Source organism: Choloepus didactylus, chromosome 1, assembly GCF_015220235.1.
Source record: "Choloepus didactylus isolate mChoDid1 chromosome 1, mChoDid1.pri, whole genome shotgun sequence".
NCBI classification, from domain to species: Eukaryota; Metazoa; Chordata; class Mammalia; order Pilosa; family Megalonychidae; genus Choloepus; species Choloepus didactylus.
The window spans coordinates 241,643,154-241,660,407 of NC_051307.1; the positions used below are offsets into that span (position 1 = coordinate 241,643,154).

General features: G+C 41.7%; 1 protein-coding gene across 9 annotated transcripts in view; it reads right to left on the reverse strand.

The window, feature by feature from the left end:
* Positions 1-796: 796 nt before the first annotated feature.
* TAMM41 (TAM41 mitochondrial translocator assembly and maintenance homolog) overlaps positions 797-17,254 on the reverse strand; it is an 81,961-nt gene continuing 65,503 nt past the window's right edge. For 3 of the 9 annotated variants that reach the window (XM_037802208.1, XM_037802217.1, XM_037802184.1), the window contains one exon: positions 800-915. In XM_037802208.1, the coding sequence (XP_037658136.1) occupies positions 839-915 (77 nt within the window). In that variant the 3' untranslated portion in view covers positions 800-838. Of the gene's footprint in view, positions 3,463-17,254 lie in introns of all 9 variants that reach the window. The other 6 variants (XM_037802248.1, XM_037802241.1, XM_037802201.1 and 3 more) reach the window with 5 other exon arrangements.

The window sequence follows — 17,254 nt, forward strand, 5'->3', positions numbered from 1 at the left end:
TCTAAGAGGGCTTCGGAAAGGAACCCTGTGTGTCTCTGCAGCTGTGGAGGAGGACGTTGTTGGCAGCCGCCTCACAGTGGCCAGAGGAGCCAGCCTTGGAGGAGGCCACCCCGCACATGGCAGAGCGCAGTTGAGAGAGGAATCCGGGTCATGGATGGCTCTGTGTACGTGTGGACTCAACCAACCCTGAAGCCTACTCTGCCTCTAACCTTCCAGTTCTTTGAGCCATTGAGTCCTCTGAGGCTCAAGGCACTCTGGGGTAGGTTTTCTGTTTCCCAAACGTGTCCCAACTGTGACAACAGGGAAGGCTCAGCCCAGTGTCTGTCCCAGGCCCCCCACTCAGGTCACCCCACCACACATCTTCATGGAGGAAAAAGAGAAATGTAAAAAGCCTAGATCCAGAAAATGCTGATGCAACACTTCCAAGTAAATAACAAGCAAAAAGGGTAGAGAGACCAGGGATCTAACACGATGGGCAGAGAGCTGAGCCTCCCCAGCCTGTAGCCATCCTGGGACTGCAGGTTTCACTAGCAAATGTACCTGTACCATCTTTTGTGTCTGTGACTCTCATGTTCCTGGAAAGTGCAGACCCCAGTTAAAGCAGGATCTAGATGGTTTTGTGTGTAGAGAGGACTCTTTTCTTCTGATGCTAAGCCCTCAACAAAGATATTTGGGTCCCACCGGGTAAGTGTCGGATGCATACATTTCAAAAATAAATACCATACAAACCAGGGTGTCTGCAAATTCAAGCAGCAGGTCAAAGTAGCAAACACTGTTCTGTCAAAAAGAATCAAATACTTTATTCATCTATACATAACATATATAAAAGCAAACAAAATTAGGATGTTTTACTCAGCCATCCTTTCCACATTTTATGCAATTTTAAAGAACCATAAACCACTGATTTCTTCATGCCTAAAAGAGAAAAAGAAAAGAAGAGAAGGTGAGAAAATTGAAGCCTATTGACTGTATGCTTAGCTAGAATTTCTGAAATATTTTGACCATAGTCTTCTCTTTGGAATGGAGCAGTGCTGGATTGGTGGGGTCTAGGAGACTCCAGCAGCTAAAGTTTTTATTAAAAGTCACCTGTGGTGAAAGTGGATGTGAGGGGAGTGGACAGACTCTGATTGAAGCAGCTACTGAAGCAGTGATAAGGAGCTAAAGTTGCCTATGGAGCGAAAGTTGCCAGAGTTACTGGGATCAGTGAACCTCTTGAGCTACGAGCATACTGCCAGCCTCTGAATGTAGCAGCTCCTTTTAAAAAGGGGGAGAAAGGCAGGACAAAGACAAGATTCTGTAAAGGGGCCTCCTGGGCCTCCTTTTTCTTTTTCCCACTGCCTGCCATTTCAACCACTCCTGGTTTGGTGTTTCTGTGTCACTACACATGCTGCTTATCTGCCTAGAATGAATGCTATTGCCAGCACTTTCCCACCTTGGAGACTACAAAATCCTGTTGAGATTTCTTCTCCAGGAAGGGCCTTCCTTGACTCCTTGGGCTGATTCAAGGGCTGCTTCTCTAAGCCCGCCACAGCGCTTGCCTCCATCACAGGACTGCCCAACCCAAACAGCATCTGTCAGCTTACCTGGCTGTCCCTAGGCCTACACTGGGAGCTCCTTGAGGACAGGGGCCTTGCCCCACTCACATCTCTATCACCATCACTTAGTACAATACCCAGTATATATATGGAAAGTGTTCAGTAAATGCTTTTGAAATCACTGAGCAAATGTGCCTCCTTTAGCTATCTGACTTTCCGTTGCCTCCGGTCTACTTAATCACAAGTGTGTAATGAAGCTAGAGAAGAGGCTTTTGGGGGCTTCTGGGAAAGAAAATGGGATCAAATGCACGGGATGTTATTTGTCACAGCTAATAGGATCATACTTGCATAAGTGTGGCAGATTTGTCTTCCTTTGTGTGGAGGATGAGATCATTTAGGGTGTGGCCCAAAGAGCCGGACAGTCCTTTCACCATGAGATCCAAACTGTGGTCTGTACTGCATGTCTAAAAGGCACACCCCTGGCAGTACACTTTAGTAAGCACTGCTGACAAGGAAACAGGATTAGTTCTGGAGACTACTAGCACTGTGGTTTGGGTGATCACTTGAAAACACCAGGCCCTGTTACCTGTAAGAATCTCTGAAGAGGCTACAATGGGCAGTGGCAGGTTAAGAAGGCAGGCTACCAGTAAAATCCTTAATGAATACTTACTTCTAGATACTCTGGCCTGGCTTGTCTACTGGCGAACTACTTGCAAATTGACACAGCCAAGTCAAGAAACTCAGAGCTCCCTTACCTGCCTCTACCCCTTTTAATTTTCTCCCTGGGGCAACCACTCTGTCAACCTCGCCCACTTTGAGCATTGAGACTGGAAACTTATTACGTAAGTGCTTTTTTGAAATTCCAGCCAGAGTCAATCCAGAGATCAAGCAGTACACAGGTAGCTGCACACAGTAAGGTTCCACAGAACAACCCCAGGGCACTGACTCACAGCTAGAGGAAGATACATCGACCATGATAATTCCCAGCTCAACTTCAAAAAACTGAGGCACAGACTCCTTGGAGTTTAAACATCTAAAATAAATACATAAGTACACGAGCATCACCACGTAGCCTTTTTTTGCTGCTAGTGGATAGAATTCTACCTTGACTAAAAACAGTCTCTCCCTTGGATGGCTCTGCCAGAGAGGTATTCTCAGAGCTCTGCACCAGGGAACTGTGTCAGAAAGAGCACTAGAGTAAGAGTCAAAAGACGTAAGTTCTAATCCCATCTGGGCCACAAACTTAATGTGATTCCCACTCTATTTTCTCATCTTCAAAATGAATACGTTGGACTAGATCAGGGGTTCTCTAATCTGTGGCCCAAATATAGGTTTTGATGCCGGTCTGTGAACTTGAAATTGTAGGAAAATTTGATGTGGATGAGCATATGTGTACTTCTGGGCAGAGGGGCCAGAATTTTTGTCAGATTTTCACAGGGATCCAAGACTTGCAAAAGATTAAGAACCAACAGATCAGAATTAAGGGTTCCTTCTGCCTTAATGTTCTAATTTTAACAAGGGTGGAGGACTTACTACTACCAGATATCAAGGCTTACTATTAGCAAAGCAGAATATCTTCATGAACTTGGAGCAGGTAAAAGATTTTTAAACAGGACACAAAAACAGGACACAAAAACTGCTAACCATCAAGGACAAACTTGCTAAAGCGGACTAGGTAAAATTAAGAATTTCTTGTCACCAAAAGACACCATTAAGAGAGGGAGAGAATTTTTGCATATGTATATCCAACAAAGGACTTGCACCCAGACGATAAAAAGAATATGAAAATGGCAGACAACCCAAAAGAAAATGAGCAAAGGACTGGAATAGGCACCTGACGAACATGAAAAAGTGCTCCACTTCATTTGTCACCAGGAAATATAAATAAAACCCCAATTATGGTACCACTTCTCACCTATCAGAAAGTCTGAAATGAAAAAGACACATAATATCAAATACTGGTCCAGGAGGTACTGCAGTAGGAACCCTGCTGGTGGGAATGCAAATTGGGAAATAGTTTGATGGTATACTAGGGCCCAACATTCACATATTTTATGACCTGTAATTCTACCTTTAAGTATACACCTAACAGAAATGCACACATTATGTTCACCAACAGATAGGCACAAAAACGTTCATAGCAGCTCTACTTGTAATAGCCCCACACTGGAAAGAACCCAAGTATCCATCAACCACAGAATGAATAAAAAAATTCACGTATATTAATATAATGGAATACTATACTTCCAGGAGAAGAAACAAACTACTGCTAACTCTCAACAACCTGATGAATCTCCCAAGGAGCAAAAGAAGCTAGACACAAGAGTACATATGAGTATATCATACAAAGTTCAGAGATCAGCAAAACAGAACCACGACGTGTTAGAAGGATGACAGTTACTCTTGCTGGGGGCTGTGACTGGAAGTGGGGCCTGAGGGGGCTTCTCAGGTGCTGGTAACTGTCCTAATTTTTGACCTGGGTGCTAAGTCCATGAGTGGGTTCACTTTGTGGAAATTCATCAAGTTTATGATTTGTGCACTTTTCTGTATACATGTTGTACTTCAGTTAAAAAGCTTTAGATCCTCTGTTCAGTGGAGATTCTTCCCACCTCCCCAAGATTTAGAATCTTCCGTTTGTTCAGTCACATGCTCAACAAATATTTATTCCCTTACATATGCAAGACACTGAGCTAGTTCCGATAATGAACATCAACTACACAGATTTACAGCCTATAGAAATCGACCTGACCTATGTTAAGCTTACTCTTGGCTTCTGTTTCCTTTCAAAAGAAAAGGACGATGCTTTGGGAATTCTGCACATCCCAGAACTCACTGAGAATATGTCTTGGAGGGAAGACAGGCTGTTAAGAGAGAAGCTTCACCTTGACTGCTTTACCATCATCATCTGGGTTCCCTCCTTTGTGGATAAACAGGCAATTTGGCTTTCTTTTTAGAGTGAGCCTTTGTTCCCCTAAGCCAGTCATTCTAAATTCAGATTGGTATCTAAAGCTAGGATTCTGTTTTGGAAGCACACAGAAACTAACTTCAAGTTATGGCTCCTAAGGGTTTTCTGTTTCCAGTTGATTTCTAGCTTGTTTCACATGACCTGCAGTAAAGTCAACACTTGGGCAAACTTAAACTGATGGATCCAATGGCAGACAAAATTCTCCAGGAAACAATGTGAGGCAAAGATATGAGTAGGTTGAGGGGTCTCTACCTACTCAGAATTGTATATTTCAGCTCTCTGGCACAGACGATAAGCCCTAAATCCTTCTAATTCATTGCCAACCATCGTTAGTCATATCTACAAAGAAAATCTCTTCTGAGGCTGTTGTACAACTTATTTTAAAAACTTTCAGGCTTGAATGATAATCATCTCTCCAGAAAAATCTTTATTTTATTATGTGTTCTTTGTATTTAAATAAGTAGGTACCAAAAAAAAAAAAAAAAAAGTTTTATTTATAAGAAATTAGAAGCAGAGGGCAATGAATGAATGTCCCAGGAAAGGACTGGTAAAGATCAACTGAGGCATGCCAGAATCTTTTTAGGAACAAGACTAAACCTATCTTTAATCTTTTGAATCTTTACCTCTAGAGAGGTAAATAGGTATCTGCCCCCAGAGTTAATTCTGACTGACCAGAAAGGAGGTGAGGTACAATAAAGCAAGAGTTCAAAATTAAACCCATCATCCTCCCCCCAACCTCCCTCCCCTCAAGAAATGCCAGCATCATCTACTGCTTCCCAAGCCAGAATCCTGGGAGTTATCTTTGCCTCTTCCTGGATGTCTGCAATCACCAGGATCTGGTCACTCGCCTTGTAAACAGTGCTGATCTCTTCTCTCTGTCCAGCACAGCCACGGCCTGACATAGTTTCTCACCTGGCTGGCTGTGACCATTTCTAACCAGTCTCCCTAGCAATGGCTTTATCTCCCTTCAATCTGATCTGTTGTGATCTTTGTACCATCCTTCAGTGGCTTCCCTCGGCCCTCAAAAATAAACTCTGAATATCTTAATATGGCTATCAAGGCCGGCCCTCAAAAATAAACTCTGAATATCTTAATATGGCTATCAAGGCCTTCCCTTGTCTGGCTCCCCTTTACCTCTCAGTTTGATCACTAAATATCCCCATTTCCCACCTTCCTATTCCCACAGCAGAATATACCTTTCTACTTCTCTCTAATCAAGTTAGAAATGGAAACAGAAGCCAGCTCAGAATGACAGTTTGCTTAGCTGGTCTTTTGTTGTTTGTTGGAGATGTGATGCCATCAGCTGCCATCAGGAAAGGCGGTGCAACCAAGTGCCAGGGAGGCTCTAGTATTAGTTTTTCTCTACTCCTGAGCTGCCTGGCTTCAACTGCTGACCTGCTAACCCTGACCAGAACTATGCTATCCTATTAACAGCAAGTCTAAGAGAAGTCAACATTATTTTCTAAATACTCAACTCCCAGGTTAAAGGAAAAGAAAAATAAGAGTTTGGCTTTGGAAGCATTTCTGAACTCACATTTGAACATGTGTATATGCGATGGTCAGGGAATTTTGAGGGAATTAAGAAAGACAGAGCATCAGACCTCATGAGAACACAATGCTGTGTTGTCTGACATTGTTCTCTATAAAGGGCAATCCTCTGAGCTGGTTATAGAGGCCCTGTTTCCATCTTTTGTAGTAGAAGAGTGCAATTCAGGTCTAGACTCACCCAAGTTTACAAAGCACCTATGAGGTACCATGCAATGTACTGAACACTCTCTCTTTTAAGCCTTGGAATGCCTGATGAGGTGGGCATTAGCATCCCCACCATTTCAAAGAAGAGAAACTGATTAACATACTGTGCTGTTTGGATGTATTATGTCCCCCAAAATGACATGTTCTCTGATGCAATCTTTTTTTTTTTTTTTTTTTTTTGAATTTATTGATTTTTATTTTTAAACTGCTGAAATTATAAAGATACACAAATACTAAACACTATTTTCATACTGCATTCTTTTTCAATTCAGTGTCACAATCTTTTTTTTTTTTAATCATCATTTTATTGAGATATATTCACATACCACGCAGTCATACAAAACAAATTGTACTTTCGATTGTTTACAGTACCATTACATAGTTGTACATTCATCACCTAAATCAATCCCTGACACCTTCATTAGCACACACACAAAAATAACAAGAATAATAATTAGAGTGAAAAAGAGCAATTGAAGTAAAAAAGAACACTAGGTACCTTTGTCTGTTTGTTTGCTTCCCCTACTTTTCTACACATCGATCCATAAACTAGACAAAGTGGAGTTTGGTCCTTATGGCATTCCCAATCCCACTGTCACCCCTCATAAGCTACATTTTTATACAACTGTCTTCGAGATTCATGGGTTCTGGGTTGTAGTTTAATAGTTTCAGGTATCCACCACCAGCTACCCCAATTCTTTAGAACCTAAAAAAGGTTGTCTAAAGTGTGCGTAAGAGTGCCCACCAGAGTGATCTCTCGGCTCGTTTTGGAATCTCTCTGCCACTGAAGCTTATTTCATTTCCTTTCACATCCCCCTTTTGGTCAAGAAGATGTTCTCCATCCCACGATGCCGGGTCTACATTCCTCCCCGGGAGTCATATTCCACGTTGCCAGGGAGATTCACTTCCCTGGGTGTCTGATCCCACGTAGGGGGGAGGGCATTGATTTCACCTTTCAAGTTGGCTTAGCCAGAGAGAGAGGGCCACATCTGAGCAACAAAGAGGCATTCAGGAGGAGACTCTTAGGCACAAATACAGGGAGGCCTAGCCTCTCCTTTGCAGCAACCGTCTTCCCAAGGGTAAAACTTATGGTAGAGGGCTCAACCCATCAAACCACCAGTCCCCTATGTCTGTGGTCATGTCAGCAACCATGGAGGTGGGGCAGGTGAACACCCCCGCATTCTCCACAGGCTCCTCAAGGGGGCACCACATCGTTTTTTGTTTTTTGTTTTTTTTTTTTTCCTTGTTTGTCTTTTTTCTTTTTTTTTTTTTTTTAACTTTCCCTTCTTTTTTCAAATCAACTGTATGAAAAAAAAAAGTTAAAAAGAAAACAAACATACAATAAAAGAACATTTCAAAGAGACCATAGCAAGGGAGTAAGAAAAAGACAACTAACCTAAGATAACTGCTTAACTTCCAACATGTTCCTACTTTACCCCAAGAAAGTTACATACTATAGCAACATTTCAGTGAACTTGTTCCTACTACATCCATCAGAAATTAACAGACCATAGTCATTTCTGGGCATCCCCAGAACGTTAAATAGCTTATCTGTTCTTCTTGGATTATTGTTCCCCCTTCCTTAATTGCTCTCTACTGCTAGTTCCCCTACATTCTACATTATAAACCATTTGTTTTACATTTTTCAAAGTTCACATTAGTGGTAGCATATAATATTTCTCTTTTTGTGCCTGGCTTATTTCGCTCAGCATTATGTCTTCAAGGTTCATCCATGTTGTCATATGTTTCACCAGATCGTTCCTTCTTACTGCCGCGTAGTATTCCATCGTGTGTATATACCACATTTTATTTATCCACTCATCTGTTGATGGACATTTGGGTTGTTTCCATCTCTTGGCAATTGTGAATAATGCTGCTATGAACATTGGCGTGCAGATATCTGTTCGTGTCACTGCTTTCCGATCTTCCGGGTATATCCCGAGAAGTGCAATCGCTGGATCGAATGGTAGCTCTATCTCTAGTTTTCTAAGGAACTGCCAGACTGACTTCCAGAGTGGCTGAACCATTATACAGTCCCACCAACAATGAATAAGAGTTCCAATTTCTCCACATCCCCTCCAGCATTTGTAGTTTCCTGTTTGTTTAATGGCAGCCATTCTAACCGGTGTTAGATGGTATCTCATTGTGGTCTTAATTTGCATCTCTCTAATAGCTAGTGAAGCTGAACATTTTTTCATGTGTTTCTTGGCCATTTGTATTTCCTCTTCAGAGAACTGTCTTTTCATATCTTTTGCCCATTTTATAATTGGGCTGTCTGTACTATTGTCATTGAGTTGTAGGATTTCTTTGTATATGCAAGATATCAGTCTTTTGTCAGATACATGGTTTCCAAAAATTTTTTCCCATTGAGTTGGCTGCCTCTTTACCTTTTTGAGAAATTCCTTTGAGGTGCAGAAACTTCTAAGCTTGAGGAGTTCCCATTTATCTATTTTCTCTTTTGTTGCTTGTGCTTTGGGTGTAAAGTCTAGGAAGTGGCCTCCTAATACAAGGTCTTGAAGATGTTTTCCTACATTATCTTCTAGGAGTTTAATGGTACTTTCTTTTATATTGAGATCTTTGGTCCATTTTGAGTTAATTTTTGTGTAGGGGGTGAGGTAGGGGTCCTCTTTCATTCTTTTGGATATGGATATCCAACTCTCCCAGCCCCATTTGTTGAAAAGACCATTATGGCTCAGTTCGGTGACTTTGGGGGCCTTATCAAAGATCAGTCGGCCATAGATCTGAGGGTCTATCTCTGAATTCTCAATTCAATTCCATTGATCTATATGTCTATCTTTGTGCCAGTACCATGCTGTTTTGGCAACTGTGGCTTTATAATAAGCTTCAAAGTCAGGGAGTGTAAGTCCTCCCACTTCGTTTTTCTTTTTTAAAGTGTCTTTAGCAATTCGAGGCATCTTCCCTTTCCAAATAAATTTGATAACTAGCTTTTCCAAGTCTGCAAAGTAGGTTGTTGGAATTCTGATTGGGATTGCATTGAATCTGTAGATGAGTTTGGGTAGAATTGACATCTTAATGACATTTAGCCTTCCTATCCATGAACATGGAATATTTTTCCATCTTTTAAGGTCCCCTTCTATTTCTTTTAGTAGAGTTATGTAGTTTTCTTTGTATAGGTCTTTTACATCTTTGGTTAAGTTTATTCCTAGGTACTTGATTTTTTTAGTTGCTATTGAAAATGGTATCTTTTTCTTGAGTGTCTCTTCAGTTTGTTCATTTCTAGCATATAGAAACATTACTGACTTATGTGCATTAATCTTGTATCCCGCTACTTTGCTAAATTTGTTTATTAGCTCTAGTAGGTGTATCGTTGATTTCTCAGGGTTTTCTAGATATAAGATCATATCATCTGCAAACAATGACAGTTTTACTTCTTCTTTTCCAATTTGGATGCCTTTTATTTCTTTGTCTTGCCGGATTGCCCTGGCTAGCACTTCCAGCACAATGTTGAATAACAGTGGTGACAGCGGGCATCCTTGTCTTGTTCCTGATCTTAGAGGGAAGGCTTTCAGTCTCTCACCATTGAGTACTATGCTGGCTGTGGGTTTTTCATATATGCTCTTTATCATGTTGAGGAAGTTTCCTTCAATTCCTACCTTTTGAAGTGTTTTTATCAAAAAGGGATGTTGGATTTTGTCAAATGCTTTTTCAGCATCTATTGAGATGATCAATTGATTTATCCCTTTTGACTTGTTAATGTGTTGTAATACATTGATTGATTTTCTTATGTTGAACCATCCTTGCATGCCTGGAATGAACCCCACTTGGTCATGGTGTATGATTTTTTTAATGTGTCTTTGGATTCGATTTGCAAGTATTTTGTTGAGGATTTTTGCATCTATATTCATTAGGGAGATTGGCCGGTAGTTTTCCTTTTTTGTAGCATCTTTGCCTGGTTTTGGTATTAGATTGATGTTAGCTTCATAAAATGAGTTAGGTAGTGTTCCATTTTTTTCAATGTTTTGAAAGAGTTTGAGTAAGATTGGTGTCAGTTCTTTCTGGAAAGTTTGGTAGAATTCCCCTGTGAAGCCATCTGGCCCTGGGCATTTATTTGTGGGAAGATTTTTGATGACTGATTGGATCTCTTTGCTTGTGATGGGTTGGTTGAGGTCTTCTATTTCTTCTCTGGTCAGTCTAGGTTGTTCATATGTTTCCAGGAAATTGTCCATTTCTTCTACATTATCCAGTTTGTTGCCATACAGTTGTTCATAATATCCTCTTATAATTTTTTTAATTTCTTCAGGATCTGCAGTTATGTCACCTTTTTCATTCATTATTTTGTTTATCTGGGTCTTCTCTCTTTTTGATTTTGTCAGTCTAGCTAGGGGCTTGTCAATCTTGTTGATCTTCTCAAAGAACCAACTTTTGGTGATATTTATCCTTTCTATTGTTTTTTTGTTCTCTATGTCATTTATTTCTGCTTTAATCCTTGTTATTTCTTTTCTTGTACTTGGTTTAGGATTGGTTTGCTGTTCATTTTCTAGCTTCTTCAGTTGATCCATTAGTTCTTTGATTTTGGCTCTTTCTTCCTTTTTAATATATGCGTTTAGTGCTATAAATTTCCCCCTTAGCACTGCTTTTGCTGCATCCCATAGGTTTTGGTATGTTGTGTTCTCATTTTCATTCGTCTCTATATATTTAGCAATTTCTCTTGCTATTTCTTCTTTAACCCACTGATTGTTTAGGAGTGTGTTGTTTAACCTCCAGGTATTTGTGAATTTTCTAAGTCTCTGATGGTTATTGACTTCTAATTGTATTCCATTGTGGTCAGAGAATGTGCTTTGAATAATTTCAATCTTTTTAAATTTATTGAGGCTTGTTTTATGTCCCAGCATATGATCTATTCTGGAGAAAGTTCCGTGAGCACTAGAAAAGTATGTGTATCCTGTTGATTTGGGATGTAATGTCCTGTAGATGTCTGTTAAATCTAATTCATTTATCAGATTGTTTAGGTTTTCAATTTCCTTATTGGTCTTCTGTCTGGTTGATCTATCTATAGGAGAGAGTGATGTGTTGAAGTCTCCCACAATTATTGTGGAAACATCAATTGCTTCCTTTAGTTTTGCCAATGTTTCTCTCATGTATTTTGTGGCACCTTGATTGGGTGCATAGACATTTACGATTGTTATTTCTTCTTGCTGAATTGCCCCTTTTATTAGTATGTAGTGGCCTTCTTTGTCTCTCAAAACATCCCTGCATTTGAAGTCTATTTTATCTGAGATTAATATTGCTACACCTGCTTTCTTTTGGCTGTAGCTTGCATGAAATATTTTTTTCCATCCTTTCACTTTCAGTTTCTTTGTGTCCCTGTGTCTAAGATGAGTCTCTTGTATGCAACATATTGATGGTTCATTTTTTTTGATCCATTCTGCGAATCTATATCTTTTAATTGGGGAGTTTAATCCATTTACATTCAACGTTAAAACTGTGAAGGCATTTCTTGAATCGGCCATCTTATCCTTTGGATTATGTTTGCCATATTTTTCCCTCTCTCTATTAATATCCTTTATTGTACCCATACCGAATCTCTTTAGTACTGAACCTTTCTCCAAGTCTCTCTGTCCTGTCTTTGTTTCTCTGTCTGTAGGGCTCCCTTTAGTATCTCCAGTAGGGCAGGTCTCTTGTTAGCAAATTCTCTCAGCATTTCTTTGTCTGTGAAAAATTTAAGCTCTCCCTCAAATTTGAAGGAGAGCTTTGCTGGATAAAGTATTCTTGGCTGGAAATTCCTCTCACTCAGAATTTTAAATATATCGTGCCACTGCCTTCTTGCCTCCATGGTGGCTGCTGAGTAGTCACTACTTAGTCTTATGCTGTTTCCTTTGTATGTGGTGAATTGCTTTTCTCTTGCTGCTTTCAGAACTTGCTCCTTCTCTTCTATGTTTGACAGTGTGATCAGTATATGTCTCGGAGTGGGTTTTTTTGGATTTATTCTATTTGGAGTTCGCTGAGCATTTATGATTTGTGTATTTATGTTGTTTAGAAGATTTGGGAAGTTTTCCCCAACAATTTCTTTGAATACTCTTCCTAGACCTTTACCCTTTTCTTCCCCTTCTGGGACACCAATGAGTCTTATATTCGGACGTTTCATATTATCTATCATATCCCTGAGGTCCATTTCGAGTTTTTCAATTTTTTTCCCCATTCTTTCTTTTATGTTTTCATTTTCCATTCTGTCATCTTCCAGGTCACTGATTCGTTGTTCAACTTCCTCTAGTCTTGTACTATGAGTGTCCAGAATCTTTTTAATTTGGTCAACAGTTTCTTTAATTTCCATAAGATCATCCATTTTTTTATTTAGTCTTGCAATGTCTTCTTTATGCTCTTCTAGGGTCTTCTTGATTTCCTTCATATCCCGTACTAGGGTCTCATTGTTCATCTTTAGTTCTTTGAGTAGCTGCTCTAGGTGTGTCTCTTCTGGTCTTTTGATTTGGGTGCTTGGGCTTGGGTTATCCATATCGTCTGGTTTTTTCATATGCTTTATAATTTTCTGTTGTTTTTGGCCTCGTGGCATTTACTGACCTTGATAGGGTTCTTTTAGGGTTTGTAGACCAGTTGAAGTCCTTATCTCTAATTTATCAGATCTACAGCTTCGTGGAGTACACTTTCTCTAACTAACCAGCAGGTGGCGTCCACGAGCCACCTGTTCTCCACAAGCCAGATCTCCCCTGCTTAGCCTTTTTGGTGAGTGGGGGAGTGAGTCTTGTGGGGCCCAATTGGTGTCCCAAGCTTGCGTGTGTAGTTGGTGTTGCCTGCCCTGTATGTGGGGCGTGTTTCTGGGCAGTCGGGGAGGGGGGGTGGCCCTAACAATCAAATCTCCCTGATGATCCTAGAGTTTTAAAGCTACTGCAATAGTCTAATCCTTCAGTTCAGTCCTGCCACAGTTTGTCTCTGCCACTGACCCACAAGTCTTTGGTATTGGCGTATGGCTCCTGAGACTTGCAAGTGGGCCCCTCTTCCAGGCTGTGCACCCCGGGTCCTCTGTTGAGGGATGACTGTGCTATGTCGCAGGTGAGTGCCGTCCCCCCAGGGCAGTTCTGGGCTGCTGGGCTGTGTTGGGAGGCTCCCAGTCTGCTCAAATGATGGCTGAATGGGGCTCTGTTAATTCACACTGCTCCCCCTTCCCAGCTCTGGGACATTCAGCTGAGGTTGCAGGGAAGGCTAATGTCCACGCCCAGTTTTGTGGTGTGTGCCTGTTATTTGAAGCACTTCCGTCACACTGGGTTGTCTGGGGTAGCTCTGGGCTATGGGGCTGGCGATGGGCAGGAGTGTTTCCTGTCCACCAGGATGGTGGCTGTGAGCGGACACCCCCCTTTTCTTGGGAAGTTGTGTTGTTTAGTGAATTTTCTCAGCCACTGGATTATTGCCTTTTGTCTCAGAGCTCTCTTAGTTCTGCTCTTGACTTGACGTGCCCAAATTTCAATTCTTTGAAGCTTTCTGTATTGAGCTTCTTAGAGTAATTGTTTTAGAAAAAGCAAAAAGGATTTAAAAAAAAAAAAAAAAAAACAAAAACGGCCCTCCTCAGAGATCTAATGGGTTATTGAAATGCTAATAGACAAAGCAACCAGGGCCATTAAGGAACGGTGCCCAGGGCAGAGAGATCAGCCTTGCTTCGGGATTTGCATATGCGCCTCAAGGCCTGATCTCCGCCCTTCCCCTTTCTGTGTTCACCAGAACTCCAAAAATCCTCTGCTTTTATTTTGGAGTTTTTCGTGTTGTTTTTTTTCTATGCCTGTCTCCTCTCTGCTGGGCTGGCTGCTCTCAGAGTCTCTGGTGTCTGGCCTCAGTCTATCTATGGTTGGAGTTTGAATCAGTAGAATGAGTTTCCGGTAAGAGCAGCCACTGCAATTCTCCCTTCTCCTTCCTGGAGCTGACAGCCCCTCCTCCCCCGGGACTGAGCCTGGCAGGGAGGGGCGCGGGTCCCCTGGCCGCAAAAACTTACAGATTTCGCTGATCTCAGCAGTTCCACGTTTTCATGAGTGTTGTATGAAGTATGCCCAAAGACAGATTGCTCTGTGGTGTCCAGTCCACGCAGTTCCTGGCTTTTTACCTACTTTCCTGGAGGAGTAACTAAAACATACAGCTCACCAGTCTGCCATCTTGCCCCGCCTCTCTGATGCAATCTTGTGGGGGCAGATGTATTAGTGTTGATTAGATTGGAATCCTTTGATTGAGTGTTTCCATGGAGATGTGACTCAGTCATCCGTGAGTGAAATGTTTGATGGGATAATTTCCATGGAGGTATTATCCCGCCCATTCAGGGTGGGTTTTAACTGGATCACTGGAGTCGTATAAAGGAGTTCACAGCCAGAAGGACTCAGAGCAACTGAGAATGACATTTTGAAGAGGAGCTGCAGCTGAGAGAGGACAAACGCTCCAAGAGCAACATGTTGGAGAATGCCATTTTGAAACACAACCTGGGAGCAAGTGGATGCCAGCCAAGTGCCTTCTGAGCTAACAGAGGTTTTCTGGATGCCATTGGCCATTCTTCTGTGAAGGTACCCTATGGCTGACGTCTTAGCTTGGACACTCTTATGACCTTAAGACTGTAACCAAATAAACCCCCTTTATAAAAGCCAATCTGTTTCTGGTATTTTGCATTCTGGCAGCATTAGCAAACCAGAACACATACTAAGGTTATAGAGTGAGGCAGTGAATAACCACACCTTCAAACCCAAGTCTTCTGACCCAAGTGTAGCTCCTTCCTTCCCTTGGCTGTCTCCCTGGATTATACTGAATTTGAATACAAAAGGTACTCCCTAGCTAAGGGTCTGAATCTCCTTTTATAAACCTCCTGATGAGTAAGAGGTTGCAAAGATGGGGAGTGACAATGGCTATAAAGGAATAAAAACTTGGCCAAACATATTGGGGTCTTCTCCCCCTGCAGAGGCTCCATGAGCTGGCTGAAAAACTGAACAGAGGTAGAAATTTGGGGAGAAGGACCTAGCAAAAGCCAGGCAGAACAGCAGCAGCAGCTACCCCACTAGATCAAAAGGACTTCTAAAGATCAAAGTGTGTGAGGACAGAGGAATGGTGCTGCAGCTTGCCATGAGGATAGAGGAGAGAGAAACAGGCAAAGTGACCCCTCAGTGCCAGCACAGCTCATTTCCTCCAGCTGGAGACCTGGCTAACTGGCTGGTACCATTTCAATGTGACCGTGTCAAAAGGCAGGTTTTAAAGACAGGTCAGGAAAACTGCAAAACTTTTAGGGAATGAAACCAGAAGAGGAAAGACCAGGCACAGTAATGGATGCTTTTATGCATCTTAAGATATATTTTTCACAACCTGGTGGGGCAGGTACAATTATTCCCATGAAATTAAGGCCCAAGTCACAGAAGTTAAGTTGAAATTTGAATCCCAGTCTCTGGGGCTCGTAAACCCTTGCACTTTGCCCTGCTAATAGTCACAACCCACCACCATCATAAAGCAGAAAAACTGGAGCATATGCAAATAAACTTGCAGAATTTGAAGGGGAGCTGATCACTTTCCACTTTTCACAGTGCAGGGTTATATTCATTCTGTTACTCTGAACCCCCATCACCCAACGTGGCATCGTTAGGAGCCCAGCAAAGGGCCCTCTTCAGCCACAGGGAAACCCGGGGCTGCGGGTCTGTGAGGTGGGAACCACTGCCCTCTGCTGACCACTGGAAACAGAGCGGCTAAAGGACCCAAGGTTCATTTCAGGTGGGAAGTGTCAAGTGTGATGATGGATTTTTAAACTTTTTTCAGAAAAGAATTTCCAGGGTATACCAAAGTAGACACAATAGTCTAAAACACATCCATGTACTCTTCATCCAGCTTCAACAGTTTGTCAACTCATGGCCACTTGCCTCCACTGCATACGGTTTTGAAGCTAACCCAACATCCTATCATGATATTTTAATTGTAAATATTTTAGTATGTATCTCTAAAAGAAGAACTTAACAAAAATATAACAATACCATTATCACCACTTAAAAAGTTAATAATTCCAATAATTCCTTATAACAGGGGAAGCTAAAACGCAAAATAAGCAAATCCTCAAGCCTTTCCCAAGGAGGTTCATGGCAAGGGAGCTGCAATTATGCAAAACACAGATCAACAACCTGAACCACCCAAGCAAATCAAAGCACCTCATATTCAGTCTTGCCAGGATAAACGATTAAGAACATAGATTACATAAATATCTTAATTGGAAACGCAGAGCTATGCACCTTCCAGTAACAGGAAAATCTCTGGCTGAGTTGTATTTGCATATGTGCTACTGCACGTATGTGCATTTGCATATATCCTTGCCAAACCTTGGGCTAAATCTTTCCAGAGATTCAGGAAGGCAACACTGTGTCGCTGGGGCCAAAACGCTCAGATGGGTTTCCAGGCAGCTGGGCTGTGAGACATTGAGGGGATGACCACACCACCTCCTGGGCAATCTGAAGCCCAGGGATCAGAATCAGACTGAAAGATCACTCACTCCCCTGTTTTGAGCTACCTCTGTGCCACTGCAAATTTTTCTACTGCAAATGTCTACTGACACATTTGTCGTCCATTCTAGATCACCAGCTGCTTAAAGGCATTCCGGGATGGTGGCATGTTCACTTTTTCATCTTGAGTCGCTGGCACATGGGAGATGCTCAATAGATGGTAAAATTAAGAAAGACTGAACTGGAGATGTCAATCATTTGACTATACCAAGTATCAGAAAGAATGGAGGAGAAATGACAACTCCCACACACTGCTGGAGCAACTACAAAGCGGTACAACCACTTTGGAGGGCAATCTAGCAATATCCAATAAAGCTGAGGGTCTTGTCTGTAACTGGGTGTCTACCTAGGAGACACCACTCTGCCCTGCCTGTGCACAAGTAGGCACAGGCAGGCAGCATTGTTATAACACTGAAAAAAATCAGAAACAAACCAAGTATCTACTAACAGAGGACTGGATGAACCAACTGTGGTGTATTAATATGACAGAATACTGCACAGGAGTTAAAATTAATGGACTAGACTGA